Consider the following 22,003-nt stretch of genomic DNA (forward strand, 5'->3'; position numbering starts at 1 on the left):
TCACCCAAGGAGCCTCACAGATGGTACGAAATTCACTGCCTTGTTCCAAGCCCATAAAACAATGGTAAGAAAAGTCCTCCTATTAGCAAATTATATTTTGGCCTTTCGCTCCATTAAAAAGAACATTTTCAACAGATACCAAATATTAGGTTAGAAAAAGTATTTACTTGATGGGGGGACAGCGCATACATTACATTTTAGGAATGAATGAGAGCTTTTAGAATTTCTTTTGAACTAGTAAACCATGCCTAGGCTAGTATTGTTTTCAACATCTTCATTTGTTTTGGTTGTACAGAACAAAAAGGAATCAAGAGTCTGAGATGCAGAGTATTAACCTCAGTTCCACTCCTTCCCAAAACAGTTCAACCTTTGAGTAACTCAAGGTAGGCTTAACACTGAAACAAACGTCCAGTTTCTTTGAAGACCTTTTCTTCAGCTTGAAGTGTCACTTGAAGTGACTCAGAGGGAGCAGTATTGTCTCTCTGCCAGGATATTGTTTGCTTAGATCCCACTTGAGAGATGTGAGCACAGAAACCTTGGCTGACACTTCAACGCAACACTTAAGGACACATGTTAAACAAGGTCAGTAACTGGGAATTGGTTCCAGCAAGTCTGGAAGAGACTCTATGTTCAAGCAGATGGTAGTTGTTGAATGCTAATTGAGGCCTCGGGAAGAGTTGATTGGTTTATCAGGGCCGAAGCAGAATTAATCTTGGTTTTATTTTAGCTATGTTTTCTGAGAGATGGTTCTGGGTTGCTGTTGTGACAGCATAAAGATTTCAAAGCTCCCTCCCTAACCTGATACCTCAGCTTCTGGAAGCCCATAATGTAGAAATCTGAGTTATGTTGCCTTTGCCTCGCTGAACTCAGAAGGTGACCATGATCAACTTTTCAGAAAAAGGAGTTCCTATTTATACCTGTGAAACTACCAATCAGGAAACCCATTTAAGTAATCTGGTCAGTTTGGTTATTTTACATTACTTATCCTGTAACTGCATTTGGTTGTAATACACAAAGCAGTACAGCACAGGAAGGTGATCCTTCAGCCCACCAGCCTGTATACAATGCATAAGTGCCTAAGTGTCTCTTAAACATTCTATTATCTCTGCTTCTCCCACATCTCTGGCAGCACATTCCTCTGTGTAAAAAACTTTCCTTGCACATTTCCTTTCAACTTTTCTCCTCTCACCTTAAACTTATGCCCCCTAATATTTGAGATTTCCACCATGGGAAAAATATTCCAATTATCCATTCTATCAGGTCACTCCCAACCCCTCCATCCCCACCTCAGCCTCAGATGTTCAATTTAAATTTGTTGAACCTTTCATTATAACCAGTAGACTCCAATCCAGGCCACATCTTGGTAGATGTCTTTTGCCCCCTCTTCAAAGCATCCACATCTTTTGTATCCTCCAAATGTGGCCTAACTAAAGTTTTAAACGGCTGCAACATGACTTGTGAGCTTTTATACTAAATGCCTCGAAGCATGCTATCTGCCTTCTTTTCACCATATTCACTTGAGTTACCACTTTCAAGGAGCTTTGGACACGCGTCCGAATATCCCTATGTATAACAATATTCCCAAGGGACCTGCCATGTCGTGTATACTTTCCTCTTGCATTTGATCTCCCACAGTGCATCACCTCACATTTGTCTGGATTAAACTCCATCTGCCATTTCTCTGCCCAACTTTCCAACTAATCTATATCCTGATGTATCTTTGAAAACCTTCCTCACTATCCAAACCCCACCAGTTTTTGTTTAATCTGCAAACCTACTAGTCTGTCTGTCTTTTGTATAAGAGGGAGATCAAAACAAATATTTAAAACACAGTCATTAATCAGCGACTGTATTGCCTAATTTTCTCTCTGCTAAAGTGATTGTGTATTTAATAAATGATTACATCTTACGTTTAAGATATAAAACTGGTGTCTGGAAATTGATTATTTACAAAGTCTGGGATTGGTCAGTCAAAAGTCTGGTTAGAAACCATTGGGAGTGATTACCTCGGGGTCTTTGATGGTTTAGTTTTACTGTTTTTGTAAATACAGAACTAGACAGGCTGATTTAGTTCAGCTTGAGAGTGTGTTGCTGGAAAAGCACAGCAGGTCAGGCAGCATCAGAGAGGCAGGAAAATTGACGTTTCAGGATGGAGCCCTTCATCAGGAGGGCTCCAGCCTGAAACATCGATTCTCCTGCTCCTTGGATGCTGCCTGACCTGCTGTGCTTTTGCAGCAACACACTCTCAACTCTGACCTCCAGCATCTGCAGACCTCACTGGCTTCTTCTGATTTAATTCAACTGTCTGTCTCTATTTCATGACACTCCACCTCTGCTTTCTCAGCATGCCTCAGATGCACAGTGATTTCTAATTGAAAGTTTAATTTTCCTGGCCAATTATCATGTAGCCATTGCTTTGAGACTTCCTAGAAATGCTGACATGTATCTCTGGGCACATGTCCCCTCTCTGACTACCTAGAGACCAGAAGATTTGGGTTTAATTGCTGTTTGCGGGACCTTAATGTGCGAATATTGGTAGCTGTGATTCATGTATTATAGTAGTGACTAGTTTTTTGAACTATTTCATGGTCTGTAAAGTATATTGGGATTCCTTGAGATTATCAAAAGCATCAAGTAAATGTGCATCTTCCTTTTTTCTTCCTTTGTTATTTGGATAGTAATCTGGCTCCACCTGTTCAATTTTCACTTGCATATTTATTTCCATGAAAATGTTGAAACAATAGTTCAGAATTAATGTTATGTTCTTCAAAAATCAACCAAGATTCTTTACTCTTCAAAAAATGTAAACTGCTGTGAGTTTCATACTTCAGAATACACACAAAATTCTGTTGACAAATCCATGTGGGTAAAGGTGACATAGAGTGAACCAGCTGAAACACCAATCAATGCATGAGAGAGCACAAAAGGAGTCAGCCTTTTTTAAATCAAATTTCTTCCATACACAAGATCAATTATTGCAAAAGAGCAGAGTTCCTCTGACAAGTATTTGGACTTCTCCATAATTCTCAGCACAATATAAGGAGATTAAAACCACAACATTAATATTAATATGGAGTTTAGATTCAGACAGCTGGTATTCTCCTAAAGTTAGCATTTTTCCAAACCAACTTTAAAAATATTCACAAAGTCAACTGAGAAAAAGCTTCCCTTGATTAAAGCAGGAAAACTTAAGAACACCCTTTCCTGACCATCAGGAAGGAAAATGGTTACTATCTAACTGACAGGAAATTCATGCATTATTTCAGAGGTCATTTTCCTCCATACAACCTGATCCCTTACAAATGCATTAAGATAGAACATTTCTGATAAACTGGTCCAACTGTCTTCATGATGATCATTCTGTGTTGTTTGTTTCTAAAGCCAGAACAATCATATAGCATTGCAGTTCTAAAGGTGACTATTGAGAGAAATAACTTGCATTAATGTGTTGACGTGCATTTGATTTTATTAGAGAGGCAAACACGGCAGGTAATTGGTGTTGTGTGCAGATTGAATATTAACCAGGACAATGCCCTGCTCTTCTTTCAAGCATGGCATCTTTTAAATCCAAATGAGCCAAAGTCTTGGTTTCACACTTTGTCTGGAAGACAGCATATTCAGCACTTCCGTAATACTGCACTGAAGTGTTAGCCCAGAATATGGGCTCTTGTGTTGAATGGGACTTGAATCCACAATCAAGACCTTCACACACGCTATCACTGAAGCAACCTGACAGTTCCAGAAAGTGGAAAGCAGTTCCGATGATCTGTTCCAAATCAATCATAAATTAAATTAATTTAGACTGATTCTACTTTAAAAGAAACATTTTTTGTTGATCACAAACAGATGCATTGTAAATGGTTCAAAATTGACCCTTTTTTAACCAGATATTGATAAGCAGGCTGCAACTGTGTAATCTTAAGTGCTAAACTACATGAATCTTCAGAATTTAACTCAACTGGAAAAATTCAAACAATTCCTTTTAGTTTCTTCCACTGGCCTTTTAGAAACAGGGTTCAGGTTGCTTAAATTTATTACCACAGTCCTATCATTGTCAAATGACAGAAAGGAAAGCAAGTTAGAAATGCCAAGTTATATTCAATACCCTAAAAATTAGTGATAGCTCACATGTGAGCTCTGTTTTTACATTAAGTGCACTAATATGTTACTTATTTGGTATTTGGAAATGAGTAAACAATTCATCAAAGGTAAGCAGAAAATAAACTCTCCGGCTGCACACTAAATTGTGCTGATTCAACAGGAACCCTCTTAATCTTTCGAAGATTCACTCTTTGATATTTGTAATTTTCTGTTATAATTATTCATATTAAGACTAGGTTAAAATGAGCAACATTAAAATCATAATATTAACAGTACTTGTACAAGATTGTAATAATCAACTTAAAGGAAAGGTCAGATATGAGTGTATCAATCAGTCCAGTCCTGAATGAGATTTGCATTTTTTGGAAGTGCTGTCTTCATTTGAGATATTAAACTGAAGCCTAAAAATAAAACAAGAAGTGCAAATGAGAGAGAACTGAAACAAAATTTGCTGGAGAAACTCAGTAGGTCTGACAGCATCTATGGAGCAAACACAAAATTAATGTTGTGGTTCTGTTCCCCGAGCTGGGAATTTGTGTTGCAGAAGTTTCGTCCCCTGTCTAGGGGACATCCTTGGGAGCCTCCTGTGAAGCGCTTCTGTGATGTTTCCTCCGGCATTTATAGTGGTTTGTCTCTGCCGCTTCCGGTTGTCAGTTCCAGCTGTCCGCTGCAGTGGCTGGTATATTGGGTCAGTTGACAGGGGACGAAACATCTGCAACATGGCGAACAGAACCACAACAATGAGCACCTGAGCTACAAATCTTCTCACCAACTTTGAACAAAATTAATGTTTCAAGTCCTGTGACTAGAACTGACAGTAGCTAGGAAATGATGGTATTTATGCTGATGATAGAGTGGAGGGAAAGGAGTGAGTGTATAGATAGAGACAGAGCCCAGAGAGAGAGAGAGAGAATAGAAAAAAGGGAAGACAAAGGAATTGTTGATAGTTGGCTTGGGGAGAAGAGAAACTAATGATAGTGGAGGCTGTGAGTCGTTGAAAACGTGTTGGCTGTGCTGAAAGCAACTCATTTCATGACAGGACCTGGGTAGTGGGGGTAGGTAATAGAAATGGAAGGAGATGTTCATTTCATGACAAGTCTGGGTAGTGGGGATAGGCAATAGTGGGAGTATTGGGGATAGATAATAAAAATAGATGTTCATTTTCTGAAATTGTTCAACTCCATATTGAAACTTGAAGGCTGTAAAGATCCCAGGATGTGGTGGTGTTTGCATTGAACTGAACTGAAGCCCTGTCCCTCAGTTTTGATTATCTTGGTGCCCTGATCAACATTGCTCCCACACACCACAGGAAATAGACTGGCTGGTCATTCAGTTTATTAGGTTTTCTGTGTGATGTTTCTTGTACTGTTTGTTGACAATAATGGCATGAAGTCCTTTTAGATGGAATAAATGCTAATTATTCCTATTTCACTAAGTTTTAAATACATTACATTCTGCTTTTATGAAATTTAGCTGAGGATCTTACAGCCATATCTTTAACAGGCTTTTAAAAATTTGTTGCAATTTGTATCAAGGTAATGAAAGAAGAATGGTGAATGAAACTACAGTTACAATATTTAAAAGACATTTGGATAAGTACATGAATAGGAACAGATTAGATGGATATGGACCATAGTTGGGGATACTTGGTTGCGAAGATGATTTTCAGCTATAGAATTGCTTTTTTTATTGTCACGTGTCGCTAGAAAGATACAGTGAAAGGTGTTCTGTGGTCAAGTTGGATCGAAGGGTCTGTTCCGTGCTATGACTGTATGATTCAAAAGAGTTAATGCCCCGAGGTCATGCAGCACATGCTGGAGAAATAGTAAATGTCTTTGAGTAGCCGGTGTGTGGCGCCTTTGCTCTCTGTTTAGATTCTCTTCGCAGCCCACTCCCAGTTAATCAGATGATCAGAGGGGAGAAACTCTGTCCTTCTTAACAGTTTGCAGGATGTGAGTTGATCTCTGATCGGGGACCAGCCGCATTGCCAACTGACCTGATTGTTTGGTTCCTTTTCAGGGTTTATTTGCAATTCGCCGGAGGGTTTTTTTCTTTTCGCTTAGAGACGCCTAAAGCAAGTCTTCCCCCCGGCTTCTGATGAGGTGGGGAATGGATGGGCTGCTTGCAGAGGATATGAAGTTATTGAAACTCTGTGTGGCTTTAATTTGCTTTGGTTTGGTGCATTCGTACAATATTGATTTAGACCATCCAGTCGTGTTTCGGGGGACCAGTGGCACTTTCTTTGGATATTCTGTACTGGAACATTTTCACGACAATACACGGTGGTGAGTAGGACGATAAGTGTCAGAAAATAGCGTTTATTGCGTCTGAATCCCTCCGTTATAAGCTCCGTGCTTTCACTCTCGCTTGTAACGGTATGAAGTTGGAGGAAATTGCAGCCCTTGGCAATGTGATTTCCTTGCAATTTAAAGAGAAGATTTCATTCTTGGTGAGATGCTTGTCTGATAATGTCACTCTGAAGGTAAACGTGTGCTGAGCCAGGACCAGCACTGATATTGGATTAATTCACCGCCTAACGTTTCACTGAGTTCGGTCAGATCCATGCAATGTCCAAAACTTTTCCTGAAGTTACTTGAAAAAGCCAATTTACCCCGTGTGCTGGCAAGAAGGCTGAACTCTTATGTTTTACTCGGTTCCAAAAATGTTTGTCTTAGGCAGAGTTCCTCACTCTTTCTCATGTAATATATTTTCTGCAGGGTGCTGGTAGGAGCTCCTCAGGCTAACTCTACTTACAGCTCGACTGTGCTGTCCCCGGGAGCTGTATATAAATGCCGAATTCACAGTAATCCAGCGAAGAGATGTACAGAGTTGGATCTGGGTCGAGGTTAGTCTCGTTTACATTTGTTTTTGTGGGGTGAGGGGTGTTTTCCTTCCTGAATTCTGACTGTGCGCTTTAGAAAGAAGCTAACCTCCTGAGTTATGCAACGTCCCATCACTGTGACAGCGACAGCACACACAGCGTCTGAAGCAACTTTGATGCATATTATTGCCCCCCCCCCCCGCTGTTCTTGTTGCGAAGTTGCGACTTCTTTCTAGTGTTAGATCAAAATCACTTGTGTTCCTATAATCGCGTCTTGCCCTGTGCGGGCAGAGGTGGAGGAAAGGTTGGTGGGCTTAAATTTAACTTTTAATGTTTTCAAGCAGCGGAAGGGACTTTGATTTTTGAGCAGAGATCTGTATCTGCTGAGACAAATTTAAATGATCCTACCAAGGCCCTGAGTATGTGCTGCTTTTGCTTGTGTCAGTCATTGTGGAGGACCGAATCATCACTCTGAGTACCATTATGCACTTTTCTAACCTGATAACACAATCATTCCGTTACCATACAGAACGTTATCCCTGATCACTTGAAAATCCTACAGAATTGTTACAAATCAAAAAGGAATTCAACAAAGTTTCCTAAGCTGATTTGGATGGGCTGTTCGGTTCATTATTAAATCCCCACATACAGGAGCCAACCCTGGTCCAAAATGCAGAGGTTTGCAATCTTAAGTATGCATTTAAATTGAAGGACTCCATGAAAATGAAGTCTGAATGGACGTCATGGGAGGCTGAACCTGAAACCCGATCCCTCCCACAGGAGGCTAAATGATCCAATCATCAGCCGGACATCTTTTAGTATCAAAGATGTAAGAACATAGAAAGTGTATTGTTTATTAAATACAGACCTTTATTAGAACATTTTATAGCCTGAATATGCTGACTGTCAGAAGCTTTTCAATTTTGCTTTCAATGAAAAGGTTTTGTGCTCTGTCCTACCACTCGTCAGGGCATGTGGTGTAAAACCTGAATTAACTGTCAACACCTTGTATACATGAGACTCTGACTTTACTCAGTCATATTCACTTGGCTTAACCTCCAGTAAAAGGGGTGTCCTTACCTTTCGCAGTGTTTATGAGCAGTTTGAGCTCCTGAAGCAGCTGGGGTAAGGTCTGTATAAGAATCTTTCCTTGGAGCTGGGTGCAAGTACTCTTCTATACTGTGATGGTTCCCCCAGAATAAGGCAGGATTTACTGAGGGAATACAAGGTTTATTGCTTTTGATATACTTTAATTTATTTTTCCTCATGTACATTCAAGCAAATATCACTAAAATATTAGTGATATTAGTGATATTAGTAATGATCTATTTAATGACTGTTCTTGGAATGTGGATAACACTGGCAAAGGATCATCCCTATGTCATATGGGAATTACAAGCTATCATATTGTATATGAATGCAGTCGAGCTATGGATAACAAGTTCTTCTGAAGGATATGAGTGAACCATTTTGTTTCCTATATCCATCCAGTCACTTCCATGATTTTCTCTGCCAATATGCAAATGGTTGAATTATGACTTTGCTCCGATAACAATCACAATGCCACTTCAGTACCATCCTGAGATCATGGCAAGAAGGCAGATATCTTGTCACAAAGTCACCTTTTACTTACAGACTCTGATTAAGATGTTCATTGTTCAGAGCCAGCCCTAAAGTGAGGGGATTCACTGAAGCACCTGTTTATCTTTTTTCTTCTTGAAGCCCCTGTTTTTTTTCCCTAGCAGGATGTGAGACTTAAGACCCCCCCCAACTACCACCTAATTACAGTAATGGTTTTTTCCCCCACACCTATGTTGGGTGTGTAGATGGAAGACTGAGAGGCACAAGGTGCACTTATTCAAATTTCCACCACCAGGATGAAAGGAAACACCCAAGTGGCCTGTGACAAGCAGTGCCCTTCACAAAGGGCAATGCTATGAGATCAAACAGTGAGAGGGGTGGGTAGGGATTAAATCAAAGTAGAGGTGGAGGAGGAAAATAATGCACTCCACATTGGTGCCCACCTCTCCCTGAACTCCAGGGTGTTGGAGGAGACTGTGTGCACTCCTTCTCCAAAGACACTCAGGCTCTAATGGAACTGGAATCTATTGCAATTTGTTTAAAATATAACAGTTTACATTTACAGCTGTGTACAACAGCAATTTTACAAGGGAGAGGAGCAGTAAAGCCAGGCTCCAACCCCTACCGTTCAACCAGTTTACAGGGAAAGGAGGACAGACCTCAAATCCTAGTTCCACCTATAAAGACAGTGACATTTGTACATAAAACTAACCCAGTTACATAAACAGACCCAGCAAGCCCCCATCCCTCCCACCACTAAGGCAGCCTGCCCCTCCATACCTTCCAGCTCAGTCTGCCCTGACACCTTTCAACCACCTCTAGGGCAGCCTGTCCTGGTACCTGCCTGGGGTGACAGCAGTCAGGACAGCCTACCCACCTTTACTAACCACCCTCAGCACCTTTTGACCACTTCTGGGGCAGCCCAGTACCTGCCTGTGGTGATAGCACTGAGGATGGCTACCCACCTCCTGGCTCTTGGTCTGCCCCTACATACCATTGGTCTCACCCAGCTTGATGCACCATCTGGCCAGTGGGCTATCCTGACACACCTTCCAGCCACCTCTAGGACAGCCTATCCCCTTCCCGGGTGGGGTGGTCCACTCTTGAAGGAAAGGTCTTCACCCAAACTCCAGGATACAGCAGGTGCTCTCCTCCCAGTGCACACAGGTGTTCAATCTTCAGAGGCCCAGTCCCAGGCCTCCCCACAGGAACAGCTCCTCTGGAAGAATGTATGTCTTCCACAAGGGCTCAGTCCAAACACCAATAAAAAAAGTAAAGACACATACAAAAACTAGAGTCAAAGGGCTAAGCCCTATCACAAAATCATCCTTTGAAAAAAGGGTAAAAAGAAAAGTAACAGGCTGTAACCAACCAGTGAAACAACAATCCCCTAATGAGAATTGAGTTACACCTGAAACACATTGTTAAACTCCTGATACAGTCCTCACTAAAAGGAATGCCAGTTAACAAACTGGCTAACTAATTCAGCCACTTCAGGAATCAGGTTCCTTCCTTTTTTTTCCCCCTCCAAAAAAGCAGAAACTAACAGTAACATACTGACCATAACACCAGCCAGCACAGAATCAGTCCCCTAAACTAAGAAGGCTCTGAATCATCTATTTTTTTTTTGGACACCCGGGCCCTAACGTAACACTTCCCTTTTTATTCCACCTAAGTGCGGTAGTGCTTATTTGATGTCCTCTTTTATTTTTTAAATTTTTTTTTTATTTAACCCCCACACTACCACCTAAGTGCGGTAATCTATTTATTTTTGTCAGCCAGGGCTCCTTGATTGACCCATGTTAACAACTCCAATCAAAGATAAAACTCACACAACACCAGGTTATAGTCCAACAGGTTTAATTGGAAGCACATTAGCTTTCGGAGCGACGCCCCTTCATCAGGTGATTGTGGAGGGCTCGATCGTAACACAGAATTTATAGCAAAAATTTGCAGTGTGATGTAACTAAAATTATACATTGACATTGAAGAATTGATTGTCTGTTAAGCCTTTCATCTGTTAGAATACAGTGATAGTTTCACTTCTTTCATGTGTAAATCACAAAACCCTTTTTTTAAAGTTGCATTCTCGGGTTAGCTGTTAACAATGGTGATAGCTAGACAATGTGTTGAAGATGTTAGCCCCCTGTGTTCTCTGTCTATGATCTGATGTTTAGATTGATTCCAATCCAAAAAGTGAAATAACAGAGTTTTACATAAATTCATGCAGTTTTTGAGCTCAGAGTTCGACATGAATCTATGTGGTTTTTGAGCAAAGTGCAATGTAACTTTGTACCAAAAAAATTCACCACACACAATATATACGTGTGCATGTGGGTCTTTGTCTGTCTGTGTGTGTGTCTGTCAGGGGTGGGGGTTGTGAGTGTGAGAATGTGTGTGTGTGTGTATGTGTGTAGTGAGTGCAGAGTGTCTTAAGTCTGTGAGGGGGTGCATGTGTGTGTGTGTGTGTGTCTATAAGGGTGTGTGTGGGCGTCTGTGTGTATCTGTGTCCGTGTGCATGTGAGTGTGTGTGTGTAGGAATATCTGTGTGTGTGTGTGTGTGTGTAGTGCAATGGTGATCACCTGTAATGTGACATGAACCCAAGGTCCCGGTTGAGGCCCTCCCTATGGGTACTGAACTTAGCTATCAGTCTCTGCTCAGCCACTTTCCTCTGCTGCCTGTCCCGAAGTCCACCTTGGAGGATGGTCACCCGAAGGTCCGAGGCTGAATGTCCTGGACCACTGAAGTGTTCCCCAACTGGGAGGGAACCCTCCTGTCTGTTGATTGTTGTGCGGTGCCCATTCATCCGTTGTCGTAACCTTTGCTCAGTTTCCCCAATGTACCATGCCTCTGGGCATCCCTGCCTGCAACGTATAAGATAGACAATGTTGGCTGAGTCACATGAGTACCTGCCATGTACACGGTGGGAGGTGTTCCCACGTGTAATAGTGGTATCTATGTCCACAATCTGACACGTTTTGCAGCGTCCACCGTGACAGAGTTGTATGGAGTTGTCCTGAGAGCCAGGCAGTTTGCTACGAACAATGATCTGTTTGAGGTTTGGCGGTTGTTTAAAGGCAAGGAGTGGAGGTGTGGGGAAGGTCTTGGTGAGGTGCTCATCTCCATTGATAATGTGTTGCAGGTCACGAAGAACATGGCGTAATTTTTCAGCCCCTGGGAAGTACTGAACAACGAAGGGTACCCTTTCAATTGCAGCCCGTGTCTGTCTCCTGAGGAGGTCATTACGGTTCCTTGCTGTGGCAGGTCGGAACTGGCGGTCGATGAGTTGAACATTGTACCCCGTTCTTGTGAGGGCATCCTTGAGTACTTCCAGGTGTCCGTCACGTTCCTCCTCATCTGAGCAGATCCGGTGTATGCGTAGGGCTTGTCCTTAGGGAATGGCTGTTTTAATATGTTTTGGGTGGAGGCTGGAGAAGTGTAGCATTGTGAGGTTGTCTGTGGGTTTGCGGTAGAATGTGGTGCTGAGGTGTCCGTCCTTGATGGAGATGCACATGTCCAAGAATGAGACAGACAGTCGAGAGTAGTCCATGGTGAGTTTGATGGTGGGATGAAAATTGTTGATGTCACTGTGTAGTTTTATCAGTGACTCCTCGCCATGGGTCCAGGGGAAGAAAATGTCATCAATGTACCTGGTGTACAATGTCGGTTGGAGATCCTGCATAGAGAAGAAATCTTGTTCGAACCTGTGCATAAAAATGTTGGCATATTGGGGTGCAAATTTGGTCCCCATGGCTGTTCCGTGTGTCTGGATGAAGAATTGGATGTCAAAGGTGATTTAATCAATGAGATCCACCTGGCCCTTGTTCCATTCACGACAAAGAGTTACCAGGCTATGTATCTTCTCAAGACAAAAAAAACTGCAGATGCTGGAATCCAGTGCAGGCAAACAAGAGGCTGGAAGAAAACAGCATGCCAGGCAGCATCAGCAGGTGGAGAAGTCAATGTTTCATGTGTAATCTTTCTTCAGGACTAGGATGGGTGTAAGGGGAGTTGCAGTTAAATGGGGGTGGAGAGAGGGACAGAGTGGTGAGGTGGGTGAACACAGGTAGAGGGTACGATCTGGTTGGTTGATGGAAGGAATGAATTCGGTTGGTGGCTGGAAGGTAGGGTTGACGAGAGGAATAGGAAGGAAGGAGGGAGAGGAGCTGCGAAGGGAGTTTATTTGAAATTGGAAGACTCAAGTTGAATCCTCTGGGCTGTAGGCTGCTCAGGTGGAAGATGAGGTATTGTTCCTCCAATTTGCGGTCTGATTCGCTGTGGCAATGGAGGAGGTTGAGGATAGTGAAGTCAGGGAGGGAGTGGGAAGGGGAATTGAAATGGGTGGTGACTTGGGGGGACCAGGCCAGCCCCTATGGGCCTGGTTGAGATGATTGGCAAAACGTGTCTTGAGTTTAATTTGGTCTCCCTGGTGTAGAGAAGACCGCATTGGGAGCACTGGGTAGAGTAAACTAGGTAGAAGAGAGGCAGGTGAACCTCTATCTTACCTGGAAGGACTGTTTGGTGCCCTGGATGGAGGTGAGGGGGCTGTTGTGCTGGCAGGTTTTGCGCCTTTTGTGGTTGCAGGGGAAGGTACCTGGGGGTTCGTGGGGTCATGTTGGTGGGGAGAGTGGTGCAAACCAAGGATTGGTGAAGGGAACGGTCCTTGCAGAAGGCAGAGAGAGGTGGAGAGAGGAAGATCTTTTAGCAACAGTACTTCAATACTGACCCTAGTTCAGTACACGCAGGCACTTGAGCAACTGATGGTCCAATGATTTGGATGACAATATCACACTATTATTTTCAAAATTGAACATTTTCTCTGCATTTTAAAATTTTGATTATCTGTATTTTGTGACATTGGTGATAGTAGTTCTTTCCATCCAGTACTAAGTTCACACAATGAAGCCTATCTTCACAGATCGTACTAAAAAGGAAAAATGACTTAATACATTTAATAAACCCAGGTCACTTATAATAAGCGTTTAATTATTGTCCAGGTATATGAAAACCTTGCTTCTCATATCTAATTCCTTAAGGGAAAGCATTGGTCTTTTTCTCTATTGTGCTCTGAAGAAAATTATGTATCATGTTAGCACGTAAATCCCAAGTCCCTGTAGCTGGTAGAAGCAAATCAATTTGTATATTGTAATCTCCATCTGGGAGGGAGAGAGAGGGAGAGAGAGAGAGAGCGAGGCATAGGGTTAGGGGCATCGTCAAGGGTAAATATAGGGTAAAGGAATGGGTCTGGGTGGGTTACTCTTCGGAGGGTCGGTGTGTGGACTTGTTAGGCCGAAGGGCCTGTTGCTGTACTGTAGGGAACCTAATCTAAAAATATTATATGGATTTTCAGAAATCATTTTGAGAAAGTTCTCCTTGAGACTGTTAGCTAAAGCTTGTGGAATTGAATGGAATTACCAACCTTGTTGAGAAATAGGCTGAACAGCTGGAGCCAGAGAATAGGGATAATGAACCAAAACTGAAAATGTGTTGCTGGAAAAGCACAGCAGGTCAGGCAGCATCCAAGGAACAGGAGAATCGACGTTTTGGGCACAAGCCCTTCTTCAGGAAGAAGGGCTTATGCCCAAAACGTTGATTCTCCTGTTCCTTGGATGCTGCCTGACCTGCTGCGCTTTTCCAGCAACACATTTTCAGCTCTGATCTCCAGCATCTGCAGCCCTCACTTTCTCCTCCATAATGAACCAAAACTTTATTTGGCAACATATTTGGTGTTCTGCAAAGATTTGCATAGGAGTCTCAACTGTTAAGTGAATGTATTTACAACAAAGGTAATGAGGTGGAAAGCCACATATCCAAAATTGCTGATGACACAAATATCTGTATAGGCAGAATCAAGCCAGAGGACACAGTTTAAAAATAAGGGGTAGGCCATTTAGAACAGAATTGAGGAGAAACTTCTCCACCCAGAGAGTGGTGGGTGTATGGATTGCTCTGCCCCAGAAGGCTGTGGAGGCCAAGTCTGGATACTTTCAAGAAAGAATTGGATAGAGCTCTTTAGGATAGTGGAATCAAGGGTTATGGGGATAAGGCAGGAACAGGATACTGATTGAGGATGATCAGCCATGATCATAATGAATGGTGGTGCTGGCTCAAAGGGCAGAATGGCCTACTCCTGCACCTATTGTCTATTGCCTATAATTATAAACTGTGTTGGTCAAAGCACAAATTTACAGAGATGTTAGTACAAAAGTGATTGGGCAAAACTGTGCTGAATAGATTTGTAGACATTGGACCTAAAAAGGGGGGATTTTTGAAAGCGTGATAAGTTAAAGCAATTCAGTTCCAAAGAAATTTGTAGTTGAGATCCAGGTTAATAAATAATTAAATGCCATGAGCAGATACAGAAAATAATCGATGAAAACTAATGTTTGCCTTTAAATCTAGAGGACTAGAATTTTCTAAAGATTCAATCATGGAATGTGGACATTGCTGGCTGGCTAGCATTTATTGAGAGAAAGTGAGGACTGCAGATGCTGGAGATGAGAGTCAAAAAGTATGGTGCTTGAACAGCACAGCCATCCAGGCAGCATCCGTGGAAGATGAGAGTCGATGTTTTGAGCATAAGTTCTTCATCAGGAATGTGTCTGCATTTATTGTTCATTCTTAGTTGCCGTTGAGAAAGTGGTGAGCTCTCTTGAATTGCTGCAGTCCATAGTGTGTAGATAGGCCATGATGTTAATCTTTGGCTTCTGGTGATTTCAGGATGATTTTAGAAGATTAACAATTCTATTGTTGGAAATTGACTGACTGTTGTTTTTGTCTACATGACTACATTTATGAAATAAATGAGTTAGCTGTGAAGTGCTTGAGGATATTCCAAGGATGTGGAATGCACTTTCTCATTCAAAAGTCTTTGAAGATAGCAGGACAAGTTGAGTTATCTGTTATAATTAAGGAAAAGGATAATAACCACTTGTTTGGCCTTAGCTAGATTATTGTGTGCATTCTAGACACACAAAGAATGCCAAGCCTTTGGAAAAATGCAAAACGGATTTATTAGAATGGGATGAAGTTTGAGGGATGTCAGATGTGTGGAGAGATGAGCATTTTTGATTGCTCTCGTCAGAGCCAGGAAGGTTAAGGAGTTATTTGATTGCGGTGTTCAAAACCATGAATGGTTTGATTGAGTAGATAAGAAGTAGCTTGCAAAGTGGTTTAAAATCAGACTTAAGATAATTTGATAAGGAGCCAAGGCTTGAAAGACTTCCTTTTTAAGTGAGTTATCAAAATCTGGAATGTACTGCCTGAAAGAAAATTCAATAACTTTCAAAAGTGAATTGAATATTGTCATTGACAATCACACGTGAAAAAAATGATTGTCCACCTAGGAAATTCTATGTTAAAGATTATAGGTTCTTACAGTCTTTGCATGGCTGATAAACCCAATGCATCTCTGACTGCACATTTGGCAAGTGTTTCCAGGAGGTGGAATTGGTTGTTGGCCTTGATCATTGGCATTCTTTTCTTCAGTTGCTCTCCATACTTCCTCTTGCTGAAGGGTGTTCTCAAATAATGTGTCCCTCCGAACAGTAGTTTCCTCAAATTCAATTTCTTCTGAATGAGGATCTCACACACATTGACATCTGTGTTTCATTTCCTGGTGGAAGCCTTTGAAACGTTTACTTTGTCCTGTTCTTGTTTGAGTGGGTGAAGAATATTGACTTTGATAATCGGGACTGAGGCATCCTAAGCACATGGCTTGCCCAGCAGAGATGTTTGTGGATGGTCATGGCCTCCCTGCTGATGCTATTGGCTCCTTTAAGGATGCTGATGTTACTAAAAGGAACAAAGGTGGGCGGCACGGTGGCGCAGTGGTTAGCACTGCTGCCTCACAGCGCCAGAGACCCGGGTTCAATTCCCGACTCAGGCGACTGACTGTGTGGAGTTTGCACATTCTCCCCGTGTCTGCGTGGGTTTCCTCCGGGTGCTCCGGTTTCCTCCCACAGTCACAAAGATGGGCGGGTCAGGTGAATTGGCCATGCTAAATTGCCCGTAGTGTTAGGTTAAGGGGTAAATGTAGGGGTATGGGTGGGTTGCGCTTCGGCGGGTCGGTGTGGACTTGTTGGGCCGAAGGGCCTGTTTCCACACTGTAAGTAATCTAATCTAATCTAATCTAAAACCTGTCCTCCTAGCTGATGAGGTGAAGGAGTTACACTTGTAAAGAAAGCATTTCCAAACAGTGGGGAAAGGAGAAGTATGAGAAAGTGAGGACTGCAGATGCTGGAGACCAGAGTCGAAAAGTGTAGTGCTGGAAAAGCGCGGCAGGCCAGGCAGCATCCGAGGAGCAGGAGAATCGATGCTTCGGGCATAAGTTCTTCTGAAGAAGAGCTTATGCCCGAAGCATCGATTCTCCTGCTCCTCGGATGCTGCCTGGCCTGCTGCGCTTTTCCAGCACCACACTGTTCGACTCGGGAGAGGAGAAGTATGGTAATAATTGGGTAGCAACCTCAGAGCTGGTACAAGCATAATGGGATAACCAAGCTCCTTTATATGTTGCAAGAGGCTAATTTTATATCAAACCATTCTCTCACATAATATGGCTTTTAGCATTTTTAAATAAAAGTAACCAACACATCTAAATATTTCATTCCTTTTTGCCATAATCCCCAAAAAAATGTTGAATTTTTGATCCTTTCCTCAATCAAGTTATCTGCTCCTTCCATTACCATATACCACTTGAGAATTTATTCCAAGCTTCTTTTCTGTTGGCCATACATTATAAAATGACCCTATGTTGATTTTGTTGTTATGTTATGTTCTATTGTTTTAGTTAACTTGTTAGAAATATCTGATAATTTTTTTCCTCTATTTTCCACTAAATTCCCATTTTGCCATGTAATTAAATTGTTCAATTCATGTGTTTGGGAAACAATTTGTTTTCCTGAACAAACACCATTTTCAATTAGTCAAGTAAATTTTAATCTTTGTGTTAGGGACTAGCAATGTTCATATCATTGTTGAACACTCTTAATGTCACAATCTACATGGAAAGAATGGAGTATTCCATTTGAAGGTTAATAACTTTTGATGCTTCTGGCACGTTTATCCAAGTGTCATTTGTTTGTTTCACAACGTTTTGATTATTTGTCGTTATTGGGACTAACGTGGAGTGTAATAACTGTTCTTGAATTTCTCAGGTAATCAACGAGGAAAGACTTGTGGTAAAACTTGCAGAGAGAACAGAGACAACGAGTGGATGGGTGTGAGTCTGTCTCGACAGGCTGGAGGCAATGGCAGCATCCTGGTAAGCTGATGACCTCTTAGCAACACCTTCCCTTTGTAGACTTGTCCAGTCTACTAAATTCCATGACCCAACTTTGTCGATCTTTTCCCATTGAAGCAGTCTGCTCATCAATCTGCTCAAATATGAATCCAACTGTATGAAATGGTGAGTAGCCATGCTGAGGCTAAACCTCCCGTCCCTCAATCATGAGGAAACTGGTATTATCAGATGATGAAGACATATCCATTTGGCAATTGAACTTGCTAGCAATTCATTCAGGCCAGCAGTAAAAGGTGCATGATGCCTAGACTATTGAATGTCGTTGAGACTTGAGGTCTGGAGACAAACAGGGAACCAACGTTACAAGCTATAGCAGGGCGATTGAGGATTGATCAGCCAGCTGCAACTGATGAGGCCTCTCATCCTTGAGGATAATGACTTTTTAGAGATAAATGCAAGTAGAGTTAAGCAGCTAAAAAAGGGAAGACACTTTGCTTCACGCGGTATGTGTTTCAGGGTGCATAAGCTTATGAAACTGGATTGAGGTTGGAGAGTCAATGAATGTATTGTGTGATCTTTCTTTTAATTATTTGTATTTCAAGGTATTTGGAATCAGATTGATGAAAGATTAATGTCTGTGATAGCGTGGAGTCTCCAAAATGGTACAGCCAAGTAAAAGAACAGTCGGTGGGGATCCTTGATTTAGGAATTATTCAGAGATAAGACAGCAATGTCAGAAATGATTCTAAAGCTCCAGACAAATAAAATTACAACAGAATAAACTACCAAATAGTAAATATAAGGGCAGAAAAAAAGGGCTGGTGAGATGCTGATTGCTGCAAGTAAACTTCTAAATTACACAACAACAGAAATTACTGGAGAAACTCAGCAGTTCCGGCAGAATCTGTGGAGAGAAAGGTTAACATTTCAAGTCCAGTTCAGCATTCGTTGTGTACTGCACTCCTCTGCATTTACCTGCATACCTCAACACTAAAACCAAACTTAATAGACTATTCACTTTGTTATACGGCTTCTCTGTTCAATGAGATAGCTGCTTTCTGTAGATACTGAGCCACTTGAGAGGTGGTAATTTGCTATGTGCAGGTCTTTATTTTTAATAACTCTCTGCAAAGTGAGTGGGGTGTTTAAGGTAGTATCCATGGAGAGAAACAGAGTTCATGTTTCAGGACAAGAACCTTCTGAGTGATGTGGGAGAGTCATTGCCCTGAAACATTAACTTTGTTTCTCACATCAGATGCTGCCTGGTCTGTTGAGCATTTCCAGCTATTTTTGCTCTTATTTCAGATACCCAAGATCTGTAGTATTTTGCTTTTGTATTTGATTTGTATTTACATCTTTAACTGAGAAGTTTATGACTTGCTATATGTTGCATTTCTAACATTATAGGATACTTCATGATATGACAAGTCATAAGTAATTCTAACTTTTAATATTTGTGGGATTGCATACCTTAATTGCAATCATCTTAAAATTGGACATACTAAGCAGAGCCTGAACAGGAGCAATGAATAAAATTGCTTGGGTCCAACACGAAAGAAATGACTTGTCTACACAGGAACCTTGATTACCCGAAGGACACGAGTGGGGAGTAGTTCATTCAGTTAATCGAATTCCGGATAATCGAATGCCAGATAACATCGTTTCACCAGACATTGGGATCTTGCGATTTTGCTGGATAACCCGATATTCAGATAATCGCGTGTTGGATAATCGAGGTTCATCTGTAGTTCAATATCCCAAAGCAGCTTATAGCCAACAAAATACTTTAGAGGTGTAGTCACTAATGCAGAAGCTAGGTGATAGCAATTAGAATCCTTTTGAAATGGATGTTAAGAAAACATATTCAGCACAATACAACAGCGTTGTCATTGAGTCATGCAGCCATTCATACTGGAAAAGAAAGCCAAACCAAACAAAATGATAAATTCTCTCAAGTTGTCATGCAGTTATAAAAATAAACAAATTTCTAATTAGGTCCCCAGTAAAGATGGCTAAATATAGAAACATAGAACCATAGAAAGAAGGAACAGGAGTAGGCCATGCAGCCTTGGAGCCGGCTGTGCTGTTCAATATGATTATGGCTAGTCATTCAACTCAGTATTCTGTTCCTGCTTTTCCCCCATACCCTTCATCTCTTTAACTGTAAGAAGTACATGTAACTCTTGAAAACCTTAAATGTTTTGTCCTCAACCTGAGGTAGAGTTCCGCAGGCTTACTGCTCCATGGGTGAAGAAATTTCTTCTCAGCTTGGTCCTAAATGGCTGATATCTTTAAACTTTGACGCCTGGTTCTGGAGTCCTCAATCATCAGGAACATCCTTCCTACATTTAATCTGTCTAGTCCTGTTAGAATTTTACATGATTTTATGAGATCCCCCAACTCAAATGAATATAATGTTACCCACTCCATTCTGTCTCCACACATCAGTTCTGCCATCCTTGGAAGTTGTCTGGTAAATCTGTTGTACTCCCTCCATAGCCAGGACATCTTTGCTCATATAAGAAGCCAAAACTGCACACACATCTCCAGTTATGTTTTCACCAACACCATGTACAATTGCAGTAAGACTGCACCTGCTCCTGCACTCGAATCTTTTCACCATGAAGGCTGACATACCGTTCGCTTTCGTAACTGCCTGCTGCACCTGTATGCTTATTTTCAGCGACTGCTATATGAGAATGTTCAGGTTTCATTGCATCTCCCCTTTCCTAATCTGTTGTCATTCAGATAATCTACTTTCTGTTTTCTTTTGTTGCTACCAAAGTGGATAACTTCACATGTATCCATATAATACTTCATCCGCCATGCAATTGTCCAACTGCACCCTCTCCTACCAAGCTTTGTGACATCTGTAAACTCGGAGATATTACATTTAGTCCCTTACCTAAAACATTAATATATATAGTGAGTAGCTCGGGTCCAAACATTGATCCCTGTGGTACCCATCTAATTTTCTGCTACTCAGAAAAAGCCCTCGAGCCATAGAGATGTGCAGCACAGAAACAAATCCTTCAGTCCAACTCGTCCATGCCAAACAGATATCCTAACCTAATCTAGTCCCACCTGTCAGCACCTGGCCCATATTCCTCTAAACCCTTCCTATGCATATACCCATCCAGATACCTTTTAAATACTGTAATTGTACCAGCCTCCATCACTTCCTCTGGCAACTCATTCCATACATGCACCACCCTCTGTGTGAAAAAGTTGCCCCTTATGTCCCTTTTATAGCTTTCTTCTCTCACTCTAAACCTAAGCCCTCTAGTTCTGGACTCCCTGACCCCAGGAAAAGACCTCATCTGTTTAACCTATCCATGCCCTTCATGATTTTATAAACTTCTGTAAGGTCACCCCTCATCCTCTGCTGCATGGAAAACAGCCCCAGCTTATTCAGCTTCTCCCTATAGCTCAAGCCCTCCAATCCTGGCAACATTCTTGTAAATATTTTCTGAACCCTTTCAAGTTTCACAACAATTTTCTGATAGGAAGAGACCAGAGTTGCAAGCAATATTCCAACAGTGGCCTATCCAATGTCCTGTACAGCCGCAACATGACCTCCCAACTCCTGTACTCAATGCTCTGACCAGTAAAAGAAAGCATACCAAATGGATTATTCACTATTCTATCAACCTGAGACTCTACTTTCAAGGAGCTATGAGCCTGCACTCCAAAGTCTTTGTTCAGCAATACTCTCTCAGACCTTACCATGAAGTGTATAAGTATTGCCCCTGATTTGCTTTTCCAAAATGCAGCACTTCGCATTTATCTAAATTAACCCTCCATCTGCCACTCCTCAGCCCATTTTCCCATCTGATTAAGATCCTGTTGTACTTTTCGCTACACCTCCAATTTTGGTGTCATCTTCAAACTTACTAACTGTACCTCCTATGTTCACATCCAAATCATGTATATAAATGACGAAAAGTAGGGAACCAGCACCGATCGTGTGGCACTCCACCGGTTGCAGGCCTCCAGTCTGAAAAACAACCCTCCACCACCACCCTCTGTCTTCTACCTTTAAGCCAGTTCTGTATCCAAATGGCTAGTTCTTCCTGTATTCAATGAGATCTAACGTTGCTCACCAGTCTTCCATGGGGAACCTTGTTGACGCCTTTCTGAAGGCCATATAGATAAAGTCTACCGCTCTGCCCATATCAATCCATGTTTGTTACTTCTACTCTTTGTTTCCTTTCTGCTAACCAGTTCTCCATCTATGTCACTGCACTATGCCCAAACC

The 22,003-nt window shown here is 41.8% G+C and overlaps 1 protein-coding gene across 1 annotated transcript in view; it reads left to right on the forward strand.

The window, feature by feature from the left end:
- Positions 1-5,947: 5,947 nt before the first annotated feature.
- itga9 (integrin, alpha 9) overlaps positions 5,948-22,003 on the forward strand; it is a 389,627-nt gene continuing 373,571 nt past the window's right edge. Inside the window, exons 1-3 of the mRNA XM_043688825.2 lie at positions 5,948-6,386; positions 6,819-6,946; positions 17,660-17,766. Of these exons, the coding sequence (XP_043544760.2) occupies positions 6,199-6,386; positions 6,819-6,946; positions 17,660-17,766 (423 nt within the window). The 5' untranslated portion in view covers positions 5,948-6,198. The remainder of the gene's footprint in view (positions 6,387-6,818; positions 6,947-17,659; positions 17,767-22,003) is intronic.

This window comes from Chiloscyllium plagiosum, unplaced genomic scaffold, assembly GCF_037043375.1.
Source record: "Chiloscyllium plagiosum isolate Xiang-an unplaced genomic scaffold, Cpla_swu_hap1 HiC_scaffold_4, whole genome shotgun sequence".
Lineage (NCBI taxonomy): Eukaryota > Metazoa > Chordata > Chondrichthyes > Orectolobiformes > Hemiscylliidae > Chiloscyllium > Chiloscyllium plagiosum.